This window comes from Callorhinchus milii, unplaced genomic scaffold (assembly GCF_018977255.1).
Source record: "Callorhinchus milii isolate IMCB2004 unplaced genomic scaffold, IMCB_Cmil_1.0 Scaffold4, whole genome shotgun sequence".
In the NCBI taxonomy this organism is placed as follows: Eukaryota; Metazoa; Chordata; class Chondrichthyes; order Chimaeriformes; family Callorhinchidae; genus Callorhinchus; species Callorhinchus milii.
This window is the reverse complement of record NW_024704745.1, coordinates 62665564-62686860: the sequence shown is the minus strand read 5'-3', so window position 1 is coordinate 62686860 and position 21297 is coordinate 62665564. Positions and strand designations below refer to the sequence as shown.

At 39.8% G+C, this 21297-nt stretch overlaps 1 protein-coding gene across 2 annotated transcripts in view; it reads left to right on the top strand.

Annotated features, from left to right (window-relative positions):
* Positions 1 to 3918: 3918 nt before the first annotated feature.
* uxs1 (UDP-glucuronate decarboxylase 1) overlaps positions 3919 to 21297 on the top strand; it is a 44724-nt gene continuing 27345 nt past the window's right edge. For both annotated transcript variants that reach the window (XM_007885045.2, XM_007885059.2), the window contains exons 1-5: positions 3919 to 4095; positions 11558 to 11585; positions 15797 to 15845; positions 16507 to 16550; positions 17434 to 17494. In XM_007885045.2, coding sequence (XP_007883236.1) covers positions 4002 to 4095; positions 11558 to 11585; positions 15797 to 15845; positions 16507 to 16550; positions 17434 to 17494 — 276 coding nt within the window. In that variant the 5' untranslated portion in view covers positions 3919 to 4001. The remainder of the gene's footprint in view (positions 4096 to 11557; positions 11586 to 15796; positions 15846 to 16506; positions 16551 to 17433; positions 17495 to 21297) is intronic.

Sequence of the window (21297 nt, the reverse complement as noted above, 5' to 3'; positions counted from 1 at the left end):
ATGTTTAAAAACTTTGTCAGGCTTTAAATGGAACTTCTGAACTAGACTGCGCAGGGTGGCAAGCAGAAACATTTTCGAGTTCTATGACCTCTTTAGGCCGAGTAAACATATGCCTTTGTCCATCACTAGGTGCCTTTTATGGAGAGTCTTTGGCAAAAACGTCAGAGATGCAAAAACATCTACTTTCCTTTATGTCAACCTAGTTTTGGCACTGAAGCATATCACGTCTTCAAAGACGTCTCAAAGCACTTCACAGAATATACTGTAAAAGTGAATCAACTGTATATTTTGTGGGTGAAATGCGGCAGCCAATTGCACACAGCAGTGTCCCACAAACAGTCATGGATTGAGTGACCAAGTTATTACTTTTTTAAAAAAAAGTTTAAAGAATTATTTCCCTGGAAAAGCGATCCCCCAATTGATTAACATTCGGTTTCCTACTTACTGCTATGTAAATAGAAGCGTGTGGAGTAAGGAAACTTGCCCAACGTTTCGCCCTGGGCAATCAATTTTGGCTTGAAAACTGTAGGTAAATCAATTTTTTAATCCATGTTTCATGTCATTTGCAACTTTACATGCTTTTAAATTATCTTTTTATGTTTATTTAGAAATAAACATGCGACTTTATTCTACAGGTTTGCCATGTCTAGCAGAATCGAACATATCTTAATGAAATTGAAAAAGGCAAGTGCAAGCAGTTGCGAGAAGAAGCAAATAAGGACATTCTGAATAAAATACCAAAGTTGATCCATTGAATAATACAGTCCACATGTCTGGATGATACACAGGTTTACCTGCAAGAATAAAGGAGCTAAACCCTCTACCTGTGTATGTGCAGCCCATTTAATTAATGTTGTTGGCACAGCAAGTGTTAATTGCTGTGTGGCAATGGTCACATGGCAGCAAATCTACACAGTTGTAGCAGAGTCTGTAAAATGATAGAACACTTCAACAGATGGTCTTGGCGCAAATGAGAATAGATGGGTTCTTACACTGAAGACATGATGGCATTGCCATGCTGTGTCCATCAAAGCTTTGTTGTTGAACAATGGTAATTTCTTCTGTGCCCTGGAGTCTAGCAGTTGAGGAACAAGAGCCTGCAGATAAAAGACTTACAACCAGAACTCTTGTTGCTGCATGTCAACAACTTGAAACTGTTTTCATGTGTGAACTTTGGAACATGATTCTACAGTGATTTCATTCTCCTGCAGGGCACAGAAGTGGACATGACAGCTGCTACTCCTATGTTTCTGTCCCTTGAAGATTTTGTTACTGAGTTGAGGGACAGGTTTGATGATATTGAAAACATTGCAAAGAACAAAATGCCTCCTGTGTCATAAATGTACACCACAAAAAACACCTCTGTATGATTGCGTCAACCAGCATCTAACCAGATTTCCATTGACTTTACATTCCTCCAAGCAATTGCCGAAAATGATTCAGCAAAGCTTCAGCACATCTGATTAACAAATATTTTGATCCAGACAGTGTTGATGAATTTGAGCAATTTCTGGATTTCATATTATATATTGAGTGCGAGAAAACTCCACAAATAATACTGAAGTATATGAAACAGAATCACGTGATGGCATCAACATTTCCAAATGTTTCAGTTGTCCTTAACATGTTTAACACTACCTGTAATAGTCTGCAGGTGAACGCTCATTCTCAAAGATAAGTCTCATCAAAACCTAACTCAGATCTACAATGATTCAGGATAGATTGAATGTATTCACAATCCTGCCTATTCAGCATGATTTGACATGTACACTTTTTGATCACATGGTGATATGTTTGCAACTATAAACTAGCAAGAAAATCTTCTATAATAAAAATAATCCTTGCGTTTGATGTTGTGCCTTATCACATCAATGAGACATGCCAAAGTACTTCACAGAATACACTGTGTATTTTGGGGGCGAAATGTGCCAGCCAGTTTGCGCACAGCATTGTCCCACAAACAGCCATGGAGCGAGGGACCAATTTTATTTAGGGAATTTTATTTGGCCGGGACACTGGGAAAGAGAAACTCTCTTCTCTCTTCTTTTAATAAGGCATAGTTTTCTTATTTTGCATATATAGAACAAAGGGCCCACAAACATGATCTGGTTTAGGGCCTCCAGATCCCTTAATCTGGCCCTAGATATGATGTACATGGAAAAAACTTTGTTGTAAACCTTGACAATCAAAAATTGTTGACATAATTGCCTAGCAGATGCCTTTTATTACAACTGGCATGCAGGGTAGCGTCCCAGAGCACTTAACAATGGCGGAGTCTAACTCCGAGCTGGGGGGCAGGTGACCGTAAGCACAGTCGAAAAGGAAGGTTTTCAGGCAGGACTTCAAAAAGGGGAGCAAGCCGGAGGAAGTTTTAGGGCGTAATGGCTGAATTTGCGACTTCCAATGGTGGAGCGGAGGGTGCGAGGGATGAGCAGGAAGCCGGGCCAGTCGAGCGCAGGCGCCGGTTGTTGGATTGGGGAGTTAGGAGGTCAGAGAGGTGAGGAGATGCCAGGAATGAATGGATTTGAACATGAGTGTGAGGATCTTAAATTAGTTGGATGAAATTATTTTTATGTTGGAATGTTCTTCTTTCTTCAAATTTTTAATGTTATTTTGATAATAAAAGATTTTGTTGTCAATTTACACTTGATGTGGAATAAAATAGTTAAAATAGTTAAAAGCCCAGCTAGCTGGACTAAAGCGGGGGGTTGGGATAGGAGGCATGGGAAGATCTGGTCCGATGATCCAGCTAAGTAAAATTTCAATATCAATACCAGCATCGTAATTGTCTGAATCCTGTGAGTACAAGAAAGCAATAACGGAAACGTTTATTAATCTTTCGGTTTCGGGCCTGGTCCGGCAAGGTTTGAATTCCACAAAATATAGTCAATCCACTTTATATTCTGTAAAGCGCTTTGAGACATCTAACGACGTCCCAGTGACATAAGGCGCCAAAGCAAATGCAAAGATAATTATTATTAGAATTCCAGACACCCAGAGCACAGTATGATGGGGTTTCACTCTATTGTTCTTTTATTTCCACTGGTGGGTGGGTCGGTAACCCGAGGTCACCGATTTAAAATAGTTGTTAAAACAAGAAACACAGGGGAGGGTGAGGAGAAATGTTTTCACACCGCGGAGTTGTTCGGATCTGGAATGCATTGCCTGAAAGGGTGGTGGAAGCCGATTCGATAACAACTTTTAAGAGAGAAGTAGATCATTATTTGGGGGAGGACAAGTTTGCAGCACTATGGGGAGAGAGCGGGGGAGTGGGATTAATTTGGATAGCTCTTTTCAAAGAGCCGGCACAGACCCAATGGGCCGAACGGCCTCCTTCTGTGCCGTATAATTGTATGATTCTATTCTTGTTGGCGCCACTCGCAAGTCGACGTCCCTATTTTATTTTGTGTGACGATCCTTTCGGCTCCCCTTTTCGGGGGAGCCAGTCCCGCCATTGCCTGGAGGGAGGAAATCAAACAGGGGGAACGGCTGCCTTTCCTCCAAACCAATCTCGTGAAGTAAAACCCTGGTCTTCATCCTTCCTCTTCCCCATCCCGGGGCGGGATTGCCAAACGATTAAAAACACATCTGCAGTCCCCAAAAGCCACCAAAAATTTCTCGCCCAAAAGTAGCCCAATATGATGCGTTGCCTGCTGTTGCGAGCAGAGTGACCGAATTAGGTCAGCGAAAGGTCTTCAACGCGTTTTGAACGGGTTAAATCGTTTTTTTAAAAAATAAATAAAATAAAAAAAATTAAAAAAAAACGAGGCCGGAGCCGACTTTTCACGCCAAGTGCCACCAAAAAAAAAACCCGCCCAAGGCGGCCCAGGGTCGCTCGGGGGCTGCAGCGGGAGGACCCCGCGTGGAGCGGTGGAGGACTGACGCTATCCCACAATGCCCCGGGGCGGGAGGGATGGGGGGGTGTCGGCGGAGGTGGGCGGCCGCAGCGGGGCGCGCATGCGCAGGCGGTTCACCTGGAAGCGGGCGGCTGTGCGCGGAGGATGGTGAGGAAGAGGTTGGAGCCTCTGTTCGGTGCCCTCAACCGCAGGATGATGAAGCTGTTGATCGCCCTCGCGCTGCTCGCCTACATCGCCTGTGAGTAGACAGGGCCGGTCTGGGGAGCGGCCACAAGCGCAGCCTCGCACACGCACTCACTCACACACCGCGGGTTGGCCAAACCGTACCTACCCGCACGTTACCGGGGGGACGGGGGGTGGGGGGGGCGGGACGGCAGAGAGGCTGAGGGAAAACCGTTGGTGTCCCAGAGGCAGAGAGAGAGAGAGAGAGACCCCGAGGGATCAGCAGGGGCCGCCTCCCTGGCTCCCCCTGGGGTGTGAGCCCAGTGCGCAGTTATACCAATAACCATTGCATTTACTCACTACAGTTATATTTATGGACTTCAGTGATGGCTGTCTGGCACTTGTTGGGGTTCTCAGCAACTCCCCGCGCACTTATTCCATCGCCGGGTTTCTTTGGTCACAAATGGCTCATTTTTTTTTGCAACCGGAGGAATGCTATCCCCGCAAAAAAAACCCGACTGTCATTTTTGCAGACGAAATGAAATGTAATCGCGTCAACTCGCTTGCAAGATCTTATTGCGGGTCTTGCTTGTTTTTTCAGTCACAAGTTGATATTTTGTGTAACATTTCCTCTTGCAATCTCTGTAAAATTTACTTAATTGTGGCTACTGGACTCAGGTGTAGTTTGAAACTCATTTCTATAACTGTAAAGTTATTATTTCCTTGTGTTTTTTTCCAAAGCTGCGTCTTTTCCCTTTACCTTGTGTGCATATATAGTAGCATATATATGTTGAAGAAATTGAATTGGCCCCAATGACAATTACAAAGGTTTTAATTGTTAAAGGTTCGTCTTTATTTGGGGTAAAGATGCATGCTGTCCACAACATGTTCAATGATAATTTACAACTGTGCCACATGCACAGTTCTTTTGGGAATAGTTGACTAGGAATCTGGAATCTGAGAGTTTGAATCATAGTGTGGATTCAAAAGCAGGTTATATTTGTGTTTTATTTTATATCAGCCTGGTTCAGATATTGGCAGTATAGTTTCTGAGTTTTTTGATGAGCTCCATTTTAGGACTTTGGATTCACATAGTGAGGGCTGACATTCCCAATAAAGGGATTTGGTGTATTAAAACTGAGTGTCCGTCTGTTCAGGTGAATGTTAAAGATACTTTGGCACTGTTCAAAAAGAGAAGGAAGTTTCTTTCAGTGTCCTGGACAGCAATCCTCTAGATAAAGTGGTTATTTTGTGGCTTTGGGGAACATTGATATGCACAATGGCTGCTGTCTTTGCCTACAAAGTAGTCACTACACTTCATAAAATTCTTTGAGACATCCTTCTGATACGAAAGGCATTTATCAAATGCAAGGATTATTATTTTTAAAGCGAGTAATAAAATACCCATCTTTGTGTATAGAGTAACTTGAAGGTATGATGAATGTTGTATTTTGATGACGGATGAGACATTAAACCGAGGTTCCATCTGCCTGTTCAGGGAGAAGTTTAAAATCCCATAGCACCATTTGAAAAGAGAAGGGAGTTTGTCCCGGTGTCCTGGCCAACCATCCCTCAAATAAAATTGGTCATTCATTTCATGGCTGTTTGTGGTACATTGCTGTGTGCAAATTGGCTGCTGCGTTGACCCACAAATACACAGTTGCTCTACTTCACAGTAAATCTAATGAAACGCTTTGAGACGTCCTCCCGACATGAAAGGCTCTATGCTAATTGCAAGGGTTATAGTTATTATTATGTTTGGGAGTTGATAAAGTGAATGTAGTTCTGCCGCAGGATTGACCAAATGCTTGCTCAACATCTATTGCAGGTTAGAATTCCATGGTCATCAATTGTTTTCATTAATAAAATATATAGAATCATACAATGCTTACAACACAAACACTCATTGTGTCTATGTTGATTCGAGCTTCATACTGGCGCTTTCTACACTCACTTGTTTTTTCTCTGTATCCTTCAATATTTTCCTCAAATGCAGGGGAACCCGGTTATAGCGCCCTACAGTATAACCCAATCCTGTTTTTAGTGTGGGTGTATTGTAAACTTGTGCTAACAAAAAGCACAGTACATCTGGCTTTCAGTGCTGACTAGTCACTTCCTCTGCTAAAAAAAATGACAAAACTTCCAAGTTGTCAGGTAGCTGCTGACAACTTCTTTTGTATATGTGCAGGAAGTGCCACTAACAACACTTCCTACACATCTGCAATGCGCAGGAAGCACTGCAAACATCATTTTGTGAAGGAAATGCACTTCACAATGGTATTGTAGCTAGTCTTGTAGATCAGTGGTTAGAGCACTCACCTCACAAGTGAGAAACCTGGATTTGATTCCCGGCAGGGCGAAATCTTGGGCAAATTTCCTTACTCCACACGCCTGATAATAATCCCTCAAGGAAAAAAAACAATAATAAATTGGTCACTTCAATCCGCGACTCTTTGTGGGACACTGCTGTGCGCAATTGGCTGCCGCGTTTCGCCCACAAATATACAGTCATTTCACTTTACAGTATATTGTGTGAAGCTCTTTGAGACGCTAGAAGACATGAAAGCGCCAAATCAAATGCAAGGATTATTATTATCATGAGGCTCCACAACCTACCAGCTCATCCAAAATTCACTCTTATCCTTTCTAAACTTTTCATACATATCACCTCCGTCTTTGCCAGGCTCCACAGGCTGATTTTAAGATTCTTATTCCTGCCTAAAATCTCTACACAGCCCAATCCCTCTATATCTCTGTGCCCTTCCCCAATCTCATTTTGCTGCTTACCCCTCCACTTAGCAAACTCAGTTCTGTTCATCTTTCTCGCTCCACCATCCGTGGCCAAGCTTTCAAAGTTGAGGTGGTTGGAGCAGAAGCTTTAGAACTCAGTCCCTAAATCTGCCCCAAATTGACTCACCCTCTCTATCTCTTTGAATGTTTCCTGAAAACTTCCCTCTTTGATTATTGAAATATTATTTAAGGAACTATTTTGTGTTCAGTTCACATATCATATCTGAGTTTCTTCATTTTTTTTACCCAAGAGAGTGAGTGATCAAACTTGTGCTTGTTAGATGCCTATTTTTCTTCCTCCAGTTGCGATACCAACTCCACTGCTGTTCTGTCTGCCAGCTTGTGAGACATCAAGGCCTGGATGAATATCAACTTTCTGCAGTTACACATTGATAAGACAGAAACCATTCTCTTTGGCTCCAGTCAACATCTCCTTACCTCTGGCTCCAACCTTCCTCAGCCTTCCTGGTTTATTTTTAAAACTCACTGAACCTGTGTGGAGCCTTGACATCTGACTTAAACCCCAGCTGTGCTTACCCCACATAATTAGATCTGCTTTCCTCCACCTTTGTCACAATGTCTGCCTCCGGCCGTACCTCACACCTAATGTTACTGAAACCTTCATCCAAGCCTTTGTTACTTCCTGCCCTGGTTTCTTGCAGACACTCGGCACTGGTCTGGAATCTGTCTAATTCTAGAACTCTGCCTTAATCCCTCTGCTTTGCTACACCCCTGCCGCCCCCACTTTCAGATCGCACTTCAAGAACTTTCTCTTCGACTCTGCCTACGGTCACCTCCCCCCTCTCTGGTGCGGTTCAGCCTCACCCTCACGTGCAAACCCCTTAACATCCTAGCACCTTCCTACCTCTTTGACCTGTTCGTATCCCACTCCTCTGCTCGTTTTCTTCAGGCACTATGCCCCTAATCTCTGGAACTCCCTGCCTCAATCCCTCCAGCTCATGTCCTCTTCATCCTTTTGATCTATGGTCCTCTATGGTCACCATCCCCTCCTCCTTTGCTCGGCATTCAGGCCTGCCACTGTGCTGTGATCTGAGACACTATCCTGCGTGAAGGGCGCTATATAAATGCCAGTTGTTGTTCTCTATTAATTAATGACCGACTCGTGACTGTCCTCTGTTGAGTGGGGGGCATTGTTTGGATGGGGTGTTCTTGGGGCTGAGCTGACTCCAGGGTGGCAGTGGGATATCAGAATTGAATTGACATCTTGTGGCCGTTTCAGTTATCCAGTTCCAGGTGTGTCAGCAGTGCTCCAAACTAGCATTGATGACAGACCAGCCAGCCAAGCTTGCCGGCATTTGAAGGGACAAGTCAGTCCCATCGCTGGGGACAGGGATTTGTTTCAACTCAACTCCTACAAAGTAAACCATCAGAAATTCCTGGCTTGTCAGTTAAGATCTCTGAAATAATTGTTCTGGATCTTCCTGTGTTCTGTGATCGCCAGAATCACATTTTGCAGTCACATTATGTCCAGCCAAATTGTCTGCACTTGCACTTGACTGTTTTCAGAGTACACTGACAGAACCAGGAATAGGTTACCTGGCTTCTCTGCCGTAGTGTAGAGTGACTTGAAAATGATGAAACATTATTTTAATTTAGTTAATACATTTCCATCTACATTTCCATACTCTGTAATTTGTTCTTGCATGTTTCCTGCAAAGTATTTGGTCTCTAAGCAATTTCTTATTTGCTGAAATAATGTCAGTTCATAATTAGTTTGTTTTAAGTAAGAACTATTTTCTATTCATGAATATTTCTAGTTATGGAATCCTAGAATGTTACAGCACAGAAATGGGCCATGTGGCCCATGAGTTCTGATATTTACCTTTACATGTGCCACCTCATCTAATCTCACTCCTGCTCACTCCCCATACCTGTTAATATTCCTCTTTTTCAAATTATCAAATTCCTTTTTTTAAAAAAAATTAACTGTTGAAAAAACAAATGAATTTGTCTTTTCCAAGTCCTTTTTTTCCCCAAGGAAACACAGAATTATTTTTCTGTTACAATTGTCTTTCTTGCTGTCTCTCAATCCATCTGAACAAAATTTTACTGCAAAGCTTATCTCTGAATACGCTACACTGTCTGTCCTGCCCTTGTACATTACATTATTCTTTAGTATTTACTGCAGCCAATGCTCATCATAACCTGACACAATTTGTGGCAAACCTTTCTTTTCTGATTGCATTTTTATTTCAGCATGCCAGTAAGAAGAAACAAACCTGTTTAAAACGGGTACCTCCTAGAAAGCTAACCAAGTGTGCAGTTCAATCAAAATGAAAGAAACCTATGTTTGTAAGAGAAAATATTTTTATTTAAATGAGGGAGGCAGGATGCAGTGCAGCATTTGAGTTCTTTCACATTCTTGCCCTCATGAACTACAGATAAAGCCTAATACCTGATCTAAAGAAATAAAAAAGATTACATTCACAACTTCAGTAAAGCAGTAGAGCGAAGTTCAAGAGGGAGTTGAGAGATTAATGACATAAATGGAAAAATAGAATTAAAATGTGGTAAAGTAATTTAGATATTATAATAGTATAATCATCCTTGAGTTTGATAGAGCACCTTATCACATCATTGAGACGTCCCAAAGTGCTTCACAGAATATATTGTAAAATGGATTGACTGTTTATTTTGTGGGTGAAAAGCAGCAGCCAGTTTGCACACAGCAATGTCCCACAAACAGCCATGGAGTGAGTGACCAATTTATTCATTTATTGGCCAGGACACTGTGAGAAACTCCCTTCTTTTAACATTTAATGTCCACCTGAATAGGCAATTGGGACCTCAGTTTAATGTCTCATCCGAAGGATCTGTCAATCCAACACACCTCCTTTGGATGTTTCTAAGTTGCAAGATCTCATTCAGTAGGTTTGGTCTGTTTTAAATTTCAGTTTGGCAGCAGGATTAACTGTGGTAACTATAACACAAAAAAGTTGCTTGTTTTAAAAGGTCTTGAATTGATTGTATCATCCACAAAGTAAATTTTCTTCTGAATTTGTTTTGATCGTGTTTGGAAAACCACATTAGATTTTAATAGTAAAATAACAAGAACTTGCATTTATGTAGCGCCCTTCATGCGGGGTAGCGTTTAGAAATTGTAAGCACAACATTCACCTGAACAGGCAAGTGGGACCTTGGTTTAATGTCTCGCCTGAAGGATCCAACAGTGTAACGCACTCCCAGCACTGGTCAGTTAAATTTGGCATTTCGAAATACACTTTTCTTTGTATTACCTACGGAGGTGGGCTTGCCGCTGCAGGTAAATTCATAAGACAAAAGAGATATGTCTCCTTGCTTTTAAATTATAATAATCCTTGTTTTTGATATAGCACCTTATCACATCGTCAACTTTCAAAGCCATTCAAAGAGTTGTGGAGTCCTGTAGCTCAGTGGTTAGAGCACTCGCTTTGAAAGCGAGAGACCTGAGTTCAATTCCAGGCAGGTCAGGGCGAAACCTTGGGCAAGTTTCCTTACTCCATACGCCTAATAATAATCCCTCCCAAACCAAAAACAATAATAAATTGGTCATTTTCAATCTACGACTGTTTGTGGGACATTGCTGTGCGCAATTGGCTGCCGCGTTCGCCCACAAATATACAGTCAATTCACTTCACAGTGTGTTCTGTGAAGCGCTTTGGGACGTCCTCCCGACGTGAAAAGCGCTATATCAAAATGCAAGGATTATTATTATTATTATAGTTATGGTAAAGTGTAAGTGTATTTGTAGGCAAACACAGCAGCCAAATTACCCATAACAGTATCCCACAAACAGCCGTGAAGTGACTGACCAATTTTATCGAGGAAATTGTTTGCCAGTATACCAGGAGAAAATCCCTTCCTGGGATTTTTAACGTCCACCTAAACATCCGAAGAACAGATTCCTCTCATAAGAGCTATAGTTAAATAGTGTTTTCAGATGACATGGTAAATTGCTCTTAACATTCAATTCTTATTTGAAAGCAAAGAAACATAAAGAATTGAAATATGTTTTATTTCTAAGGTGTAGATACAATTCAAAAGCTATTTGCTGAAAGCAGTTTACTAAATAAACAGTTATGAATGTGACTGAAAAATACCATGTCTTGAATGCATTGCACATTTGTTCTGGTTCTACCTGTATATAACAACAAATTACATTTGTGCAGCGCTTTTACAACGGGAGGAGCTCCCAATTTAATATGTTCAATTTGTCCAATATATGTTTCTCTATTTAAATTGACTAAATCTGGTTTTTTCCTCTCTCTCAACATTCTCTTCCCTCCGGTTTGACTTCTTTTCCCATGCTGGGGGGGAGGGCCGGAGAGGGTCTTCAGTTTACATAGATTTACATAGAATGTACAGCACAGATACAGAACATTTGGCTAACTAGTCCGAGCCAGTGTTTATATTCCACACACGTCTTCACCCACTCCTTGCTCTCTCCCATTGCAAACTTCAGAATATACTTGGTTCACTTGTGCTAATTATTATTCTCTACCTGCTGGCATTTGTCATCACATTCAGAAATTGTAGAAATCTTTAATGCACTTACCAAGATTTTTATTCCACAACTACAGGATACTGTAACTTGAACTTGTGGCCCACGTCAGTCATTGTCTTTTTAAAATTGAAAAGGCAAGGGATTTTTTGTGTGCTGACTATAAAACATTTTTTTTGGTAACAAATATACCATGTCAGTTTAACTATATTTTTTGGTTTGTGATAATTTTGTGTTTCTCTTACAGCTGTTTGGGGAAACCTTGTCACAGTAAGGTAATTCATTTATAATTTCCAGTTTTCTATAAATGCTTCTTGATATTGATGTACGTTAAGTGAGTCTGTGCAGCGCAACTTTTGCCACTTTTCAACAGTGATTTTGTTTTGTAGTGCTGTCAGCCAACATAATGCTGAATATTCTAAAATGGAAATGTGCTCCATTTCTTTAAATAAAGAGAAATTACATTATTAATTAATATATATGAATTTCATTCATTTGCTACTCACGCAGCTTTAATTTTGGTTTCTGCGAGTATGTTAAATTTTGAAATAATTTAAGAACTGTGCAAAATATATGTGGAGGTCAAAAGTAACAAAAGAGTAAAACTTTTAACCCGGCTTGTATGTTCTTTTGATTGCAAGTACGTAAGTAAAACTACATACAACAACAACAACAAGATTCCATTTATAGAGAGCCTTTCACGTCGGGAGGACGTCCCAAGGCCCTGTACAGTTGGGTCAGGACCCGAGCAGGGGGAAATGGTCAGGGGGGGGGGGGGGGCGAGGAGGGGGAAAAGGTCAGGGTGAGGGGAGGGAAGGGAGGGAGCGAGGAGGGGGTAGAGAGTCGAGAGGGGAGCTGAAGGCACGGTCAAAGAGAAAGGTCTTGAGACCGGCCTTGAAGGAGGAAAGGGAGGAGGCGGCGAAGGCACTGGGGGATGGAGTTCCAGAGCCTCGGGGCTGAGAGGCTGAAGGCCCGGCCACCGATGGTATGGCGGTTGGGGCGGGGGATGTGGAGCAGACCGGAGCCAGAGGAACGGAGGGTAAGGGCAGGCAGGTAGGGGGATAGTAGGTCAGAGAGGTAGGAGTGAGCGAGGCCGTGAATGGCCTTGTAGGTGAGGATGAGGATCTTGAATACATAAAATTGAACTTCATTAATTACAAACCAATAAAAGCTTTATTGCCAATAAAAGTTTTACACCACTCTTGTCAGAGTTTGATTAACATAATTTCTATCTTTTACCCTGCCAGAAACCAGAGTAATTAAATATTTCCTGGTGAGAGTTGATTTTTAATCTTCACTGCTATGCTTCCTCTGGGAGAGCAATAATGTGTGACAGACATCACCCTGTCCATGGCTGAACGGCTTGTATCAAGCTAATGAGAAGTGCACAGCGGGGTGAAGTAACTGGTCTGTGGATTTGCCAGATTGCAAAATTGTAAGGGGTTAGTCAGATGGATTGCCAACAATGTCCAAGATATTAATCTTGGACCATGTTAATATTAGGAAATGTTAAAATTTGTAACTCATGTTGATCAATGTGTTAAGATCCCGTCCCAGGATTTAAATCTATGACCAACTGGTAAATTGCTTGTTCCTCTCAGTGTATACTCTATTCAGTCAAGCCGCTGAGCTTCCAATGATTCCAAGAATATTTTTTAAAAAGATATTCCTCTCAAACTCTTCTCCTGAAGGGACTGACTTGTTGGATTGCGCTTCCATGAATGCCAGATGCCGGCTTCCAAATGGCCATTATTCATAGGTGAGGATGGCCAAATATGCAGGGTTTATGTCCACTGTAAATTTCCACCAGGCTTTACAAACTGTGATCACGAATGAGAAATCTGGATCTTCTTCCCACCGCTCCCCAGTGCTGGGCTGCCAAGGCCAATTATACATCCCTTACCACTGTTTGACTACCGGATGCACTACAAAATTAGGTTCCAGTCCAGGACCTTTCTAATTAGTTTGCTCAAATTTACATTGAGAAGTGTCTTACATGAGCAATGGAGGGGGGTGGAAGAGAAGGATTGCAAATAAGAGCCTCTGTTTATTTTCAGCAAAGAAGTATAATTAACAATCACATACTTCATAAATGCACTTTTATACTGTCAAGCTGTAATGCTGGCATTTCTTTCATTGCCTAAATTACTGGAGCAGTAATGTAGGAACACGCTTTGCAAATTCAGTGCTTGGATTCTGTAGTGATTTTGAATGGAAGAAGTATTTTCCAAACATAAACCCTTCCACAATCTCATTAAGATTCTTCTCCAGTTTAGTTGTTCTATATTCACTCAAAACTTTCATTTGAACATAAGAACATAAGAGTTAGGAGCAGGAGTAGGCCATTCAGCCCTTCTAGCCTGCCCCGCCATTCAATAAGATCATGGCTGATCTATTATAACTCCACCTACCTGGCTTATCCCCATATCCCTTAATCCCTTTATCCACAAGAAATCTATCAATCTCAGTCTTGAATATGTTCAAGGATTGAGCATCTACAGCTCTTTGGGGTAGAGAATTCCATAAATTCACTACCCTCTGAGTGAAGAAGTTTTTCCTCAACTCAGTGTGAAAGGGCTTACCCCTAATTTTAAGACTGTGACCCATGTTTATAGTTTCTCCAACCAGGGGAAAAAGTCTCCCACTATCTATTCTGTCGTGCCCCTTAACAGTCTTATAGGTTTCTATAAGATCATCTCTCATTCTTCTAGATTATAGAGAATATAGGCCTAAATTGCTCAACCTATCCTCATAACTCACTCCCCTTATCCCAGGTACCAACCAAGTGAATCTACATTGTATCCCCTCGAAGGCGAGTACATCCTTTCTTAAATAAGGAGACCAAAACTGCACACAATACTCTAGATGCGGTCTCACTAGGGCCCTATACAGTTGCAGCAAGACTTCCCTACTCTTATATTCTAACCCTTTGTAACAAACGCCAACACACCGTTAGCCTTCCTAATTGCTTTCTGTACTTGCAAACTAACTTTTTGTGACTGGTGTACAAGGACACCCAAGTTCCTATGAATGCTAACACTATCTAGTCTCTCCTCTTCTAAAAATTAATCTGCTCTACTGTTTTTGCCACCTAGGTGGATGACTTCACACTTCCCTACATTATACTTCATATGCCACTTATTTGCCCACTCACCTAGCCTATCTATATCTCGTTGCATTTTTTTAATGTCATCCTCGGTGTTTACTCTCCCTCCTACTTTAGTGTCTTACGCAAATTTGGATATATTAAGTTTGATGTCCTCATAACATAACATGTAGGAGCAGGAGTAGGCCATTCGGCCCTTCAAGCCTGCCCCGCCATTCAATCATGGCTGATCTTCTAATCTAACTCCAGCTAATAACCTAACCCTGCTTTATCCCCATATCCCTTAATCCCTTTTGCAATAAGAAATCTATCAATCTCAGTCTTGAATATGTTCAAGGACTGAGCGTCAACAGCCCTTTGCGGTAGTGAGTTCCATAAATTGTTGATGTAGATTGTAAATAGTTGAGGCACTGATCTTTGTGGCACTCCACTAGTCACATCCCGCCAATCTGAGAAGGATCCCTACTCTTTGTTTTCTTTCCGTTAACCATTCTTCAATCCATGCTAATATATTCCCCTTAATTCCATGGGCCCTAATCTTGTGGATCAACCTTTTATGCCGCACCTTATCGAATGCCTTTTGGAAATCTAAATACACTACATTCACTGATTCCACCCTATCTAATCTACTTGATATGTCCTCAAAAAAATCTAAAAGATTTGTTAAGCATGACTTCCCTTTTGTAAAACCATGTTGATTCTGTCTAATCATATTGTGATCCTCTAAGTATCCCACTACGACATCCTTAATTAATGATTCCAGAATTTTCCCTACCACCGATGTCAGACTAACTGGTCTATAGTTCCCCATCTTTTCTCTCCCACCCTTCTTAAATAGTGGTGTGACGTTTGCGATCTTCCAATCAATGGGAACCCCTCCAGAATCCAAAGAATTTTAGAAGATCAGACACAAGACCTCCACTATCTCATGAGCTACCTCTTTTAAAACCCTAGGATGCAAACCATCAGGTCCAGGGGACTTGTCACTTTTTAATGCCAACAATTTCCCTAGAACCAATTCTTTGCTAATGTAAATTTCCCTAAGTTGCTCCCTATCATTAGCCCCTTGGTTCATCTCTATTTCTGGTAAACTTCTTGTGTCTTCTAACGTGAAGACAAAAGCAAAGTATTTATTTGCTGGTTAAACTGCTGCACATTTCTACCGTTTTCTATTTCAGATTTTCAGCATTAACTGTTCTTTTAAAAAATCCTGACTTTACTGTTTTTAAATCATGATGAAGTTTGAGTATGAAAGGAGGATTGATATTCCGCTCAGCATATGTGGGTAAATGCCCAATTTAAAACGTATGAAAACTATCTTTTTAATGATCATCATTTAATGTTACAATTTTTTAAATATGATTTTTATATTTTGCACAGGTCATTACAAGAAGAAAAGGAACAGGGAATTGAGGGAAAAATAGAAGAGGTCAGTTACTTACTTTAATTGTTTTTACATTGAAGTATAGAAATATTTGTCACGGGTTATATAGGTTGTTTGTAACATTGTGTTGCAGGATGTGCCAAACCTTTTTGAATTGAACTTGTTGCTCTATCAGCAAGTTTTAAAACTGTTGCAGTAGTAATTAAAATTATATGCTATACTAGTACTGTGCATTCCTTCTTTTGTCCTCTTCCCTAGCTGTTGTTGCACTGAGTTTCTCATCCTGCGGCATGAAAGCAGAGAGACGAGGTGCTTCCCATACAGAGAAACAAATAATCCAAGGAATGTTGACTCAGGCTGTGAATGTTTGACTTTAGATTGCAGAGGTCTAAGATTTGGTAGCCTGTTTTATATTCAGTCAGGGATATTCAGTCTTGTTCTTTTAAAGATAATCTACACAGCTGTGAGAATACTTACACAAAATTGCTCCTCTTTAAGTTTCTTTTAATCTTGTTTCTGGATAATCTTGTGAAACTCTTTAATACTGTATCAATACAAAATTCTGTAAATTTTGTTCTGATAGTTTGTTATAACCAAAAGGATAGAAAATGTCTTCCGTAATTTCTATTCTGAGATTGATAGAAGTATTTGCACAAAGATTGTCAAATTATATCGTTTACAAATTATTTTCGTTTGATTTTTCTAGGCAATAGCACCCTTGAAAGAAAAAATTAGAGAAATAGAAACCAGGTATGTATTGCTTCTCTTGATTTTTATGATTTTTAAAAAAAACTTCATGACAATGGAACTTCGACACCAAAGAACAGGCAATAAATTGAGTAGATAATGTGTGGCTCAGATGAATTCAGCCAAAGATGTTCTCAAGATGTTGGTATCTGCAGTCAGAATTTTGCTTTGCATAGCTAAAGATTTCAGGCTTTTCATTGAACCTGCAGAAAGGTCGATTGAATTGCCATTCTTTAATAAAGGGTTATTTGGGTGTGATCTCAAATCATTTTTAAAACTATTAATATGTATTGTATATTATGTGATTATGTATAATTATACATTTTATATTTTTAATTACACTGTGTATAATAAAAAATAAGAGTTTTAAAACGCAACAGTGGATCCTACAATCTGTCTGCTAGATTGAAATGATGAACTGATGAGCACAGAACACCTGCCTTGGCTGTTAGCTTTGAGGCATTTGAAACTGAGGATGTGAATCTTAAATTCTGTCCACTGGGGGATGAGGAGTCAATGCAACTGAGTGAGGATGGGAGTGATGGGCTAGTGGAGTCTGATCCAAAAGAGAACAAGGGCTGTAGAATTCTGGAGGGTCTACAGCTTGTTTAATAATACTTGCATTTGATAAACCATCTTTTATGCCGTAAGGACATCTCAAAGTGCTTGTAGTTTCATAGGCAAATGGCAGTCCTACGTGCTGTTTTTCAAATTATTGACCAGTTTTCATCATTAAACCTTTTCACTGAAAAAAACATTATTTGAGAATTAATTTCAAATATTTTGAAATGAAAGGTACTCGATGTACAAGTGACGAGAAGTAATTCCATTGTTTGCACTTCTGATAATTTAATTGATATATTTTAACATTTCTATTTTCCAATAGCATATCACAAAAATACCCTCCAGTGAAGTTCCTATCAGAAAAGGATCGTAAAAGAATTTTGGTAAGCATTTTCCAATTTTTATTGTGTAAATAATTTCATATTTCTCTTCTAACATAATTTATTATAGGCCCTGAATTTTAGCAAACTGTAGGTTGTTTTTCCATTCCCTTAGTTTAAAGCAGAGGTGTAGGTATAAATCTTATCAGAAAACAGATTTATTTGGAACATCTTAAAACTCTTTTCATGGATAGTAGGGGCACAAAGCAAGGAGGGGAGTAAGATGAAGATGACCGAAGGCATAATCAAAGAACTGACTAGAAATTTTGAAGGCGAGAAGAGAGAATTTGAAGTGAAAGAGCTTTGAGAGGGAGTTCCACAGAAAGGAGGAAGGAGGGGAGGGGAATGTAGGATGCCTGAGTTTGTTGAATGAAGGGAATGGGGGGAGTGTAGCAAGAAGAGATTACAGACATAAAGTGGGGCAATAGGTTGGAGGAAAATGGTCAGCAGAAGGGTCTTGTTGTTGATATGCTGGGTGATATATATTGAGATGATGTATATACTGAGATAATGGGTACACAGAGCTGAGTCCAAGAGAGGATACTGAATTAGTGGATTGTAGGGGATTGCTGGGAGCGCAGCGAGGAAGGCGTTGGAGAAATCTAACAGAAATACATGGAGAATTGAGCAGCATTTCAGTTTTGTTCATATTCAGTTGAGGCTTGTCAAGAGCTTGATGTCGGACAAGAGGTCTGGCAGAACTGCAATGAATCTGGAATTGAGAGTGGAGCAGAGTGGTAAAGTTGGTGGTTATTTGATATTAGAATTGGTTGTTAACTTGTGGAAGAGGTGGAGGTATCAATCTTAACGTGTTGATGAGAAACAATGTAATATTTATAGCTGATGATTATTGTATAAAGAAATGATACAAATTGAATTTTCCTTTCTTCAGATGCAAATTTCAGATTTTGTTTTTTAAATCTGCCATCTGTTTTTCAAATTCATTAGGATTGTAATTGATACAGAGAAAATGGGGACAGTATAAAATACTGAAGCCAGCATTAAGTTTGTTTGGTAAGGTTTCTCGTCTGCAGTAATAAATAATAAAATAATAATAAATATATGAATAAATACATGTATATGAATTGTAGACTTATTTTGGGGATGGTATGGTGGGGGGGAAAGGGAAGAGGGATTAAGGGATATGGGGATAGGATGGGTAAATGGAATTAGGAGATCAAAATTATGCTGGACAAAGTTCAGCGAGACACCTTCCCCTAGTGTCCTACCTAAACCACCCAGTCATTGGGTGGGGCCCCATACTCAATATCCTGACGAAAGTAAGGAAATAATGACTATTCACTTGAAGACTTCACTGAGAGTTAATGCATAATTTAAGAACGATTCAGTTTAGTCAAAAACCTTATATGGCTCAGTTCAATTGAGGCGGTAACTAAGAACGTTTCATTTGAGTTTCAGCAGGTTGCAGCAGAAGGTCCTGAACTTTAGACTGTTGTAAGTTTCTCATTTCAGCTTTTTTAAAAAGCATTGTACAGATGGTGCTAATAATGAAGTGGGATTGTGTATATAATTGCAAACCATGTAATTATTTGTATAGTTTTTCATGTTCAAAGAGGGGAATTATAGTTTGTCATATGAAAGAATTTATGCATTATGCTACACCAGTTGATGAGCACAGTTAATGTTTTTATTTTGTTTATAAAACGGGAAAGACAAAAAAGGAAGTGATGAAGTGTCCATTTGCACAGGCTACGTTCCTTTGTAAAAGCTTAACAGTTTCAATCTGAAGGGAAAAATCGCTGGTCTGAGAAACTAGGTACTGTCTTTATCTGTATTGTTGAAGATAAATATCAACAAGATACAATTTGCACTCTTCAGTATTCAATATGTAAGTGATCACCAATAGTAATTCCCCTATCTGCTGTGTTGAAGGTAAAAACAAATTAATTTGACCTAAATCAGAGTTAACTGAAGTCATAATGCAAATTGTTGGAAACTCCTGAAATTTTAAAAAGAAGCTAATCTGTATACGTACCTTTGACATCCTCAGTTTCTAAATTTGAGACTTCCAATTGAATATTCTAAATGAATTAAATTAAACTTGTATCTGGGGAATAGCAAGTCACATCTTCTAAAAACCCAACTGACTTGTTTCAATTTGCTACAGTAGTACTTCAGTAAGCAAGAAGTAGATTCTGTAGGTATGTGTAAATTGTGGGAAGTACTTATAGCCGCAGTCCTTTTGTGGTTCAATCTGTAGACTTAAGAGGAAAGGTACTCGCACAGGCTGCCAGTTAACAAGTAGTTATATCCCTCCAAAACAAAACAATAATAAATTGATCATTTTCAATCCATGATGTTTGTGGGACACTGCTTTGTGCAATTGGCTGCCACGTTTCGCCCACAAATATATGATCAATTCACTTTACAGCATATTCTGTGAAGCTCTTTGAGACGTCCAGAAGACGTGAAAAGTGCTGTATCAAATGCAAGGATTATTATTATATTATAGGTTAGAAGATCAGCTATGATCTTAATACATGGCGGGGCAGGCTCGAAGGGCCGAATGGTCTACTCCTACGTCTTATGGAAGCAAAAGAGGCTGAATCAAGAAACTACACTGTTATCTACAGGTTTCTACTTGGCTCCATTTGTTGGCACTCTCACCTCTGGTTCATTACTTTGTGGGTCTCAGTCTAGGCTGCAGTTTAATACTAGCAGTGTCATAGTTGCTGTCAGATAAGAAATTAAACAGGACATGTCTGCCTATTCTTCAGGTGGATATTAAAGATGTCGTGGAACTATCTGAAAGAAGAGAATTTTGCCCTGGCCAACAATCATCCAGATAAATTGTTAATTTGTCAAGTTATCTAAATGATTGTTGGCCAGGACAAAATTCTCTCTAAATTGTTAATTTATCTCATAGCTGTTTGTTGAAACTTGCTGTGTTCAAAATAGCTGCTATGGTTATCTACAAAAACAGTTACTACACTTAACTAATTCATATAAAATGCTTTGAGATTGGTCTATTTACTCTTAAATACTCAAGTGCTTTGATTTGTTTAGTAAAGAAATACTGTTCAATTTTAAAATCACAGAAATGGGAAAGCAAACAATCCATTCTCGGTCAGCAGGCACATCTACAGTCACAGGTGGTAGCTAAGTGCCATTCTAATGCATTAATGACTTAAAAAATTCAATTTCTAAGTGATAAAGGATCTCTTTAAAAATTTAAAATTATTGGTTTAAGCCTTAGCAAAAAAGTCCCCAGAAATTAATATTTAATCTAGGAACCCCACAAGAATTGTTCATTTTAAACCCTTCAAAATGCTACCCAGCGTGAATGGCGCTATATAAGTGCAAGTTGTTGTCATTGTTATGTACAAAAAAAAAGGTTCACAGTTCGTTCTTAGGTTTACGTATGGCTGGTCCTCTTTTGCATCCCATGTGCCATGAGCTTTTGCACAAATATGCCCATGGTGAACAGTGACAAGTTTCACATATTTGAAGGAAGCCTAACAAAAGGTGACTCCTATTGTTCTAGCAGATAATAGAGGAAAAAGAAAAATATCTTACAACAAAAGCTAAAATTTCCTGATATTTGTTTGGTGGGACAGAAGGCTGTATAGTTTTATGACTCAATTATACTTGTCAGTTGAAGGCGATCTTGTAGCAATCTTTTGATGTCTTATTGAATAGCATTTGTCAGTTTCACTCAAAATCTTGTAGAAAGATTTGGGTAGTGTTATCCTTTTTTGAACACAAGGATTGTTCATTTTACATCTGGAGTCCTGTAGCTCAGTGGTTAGAGCACTCGTTTTGCAAGTGAGACACCTGGGTTCAAT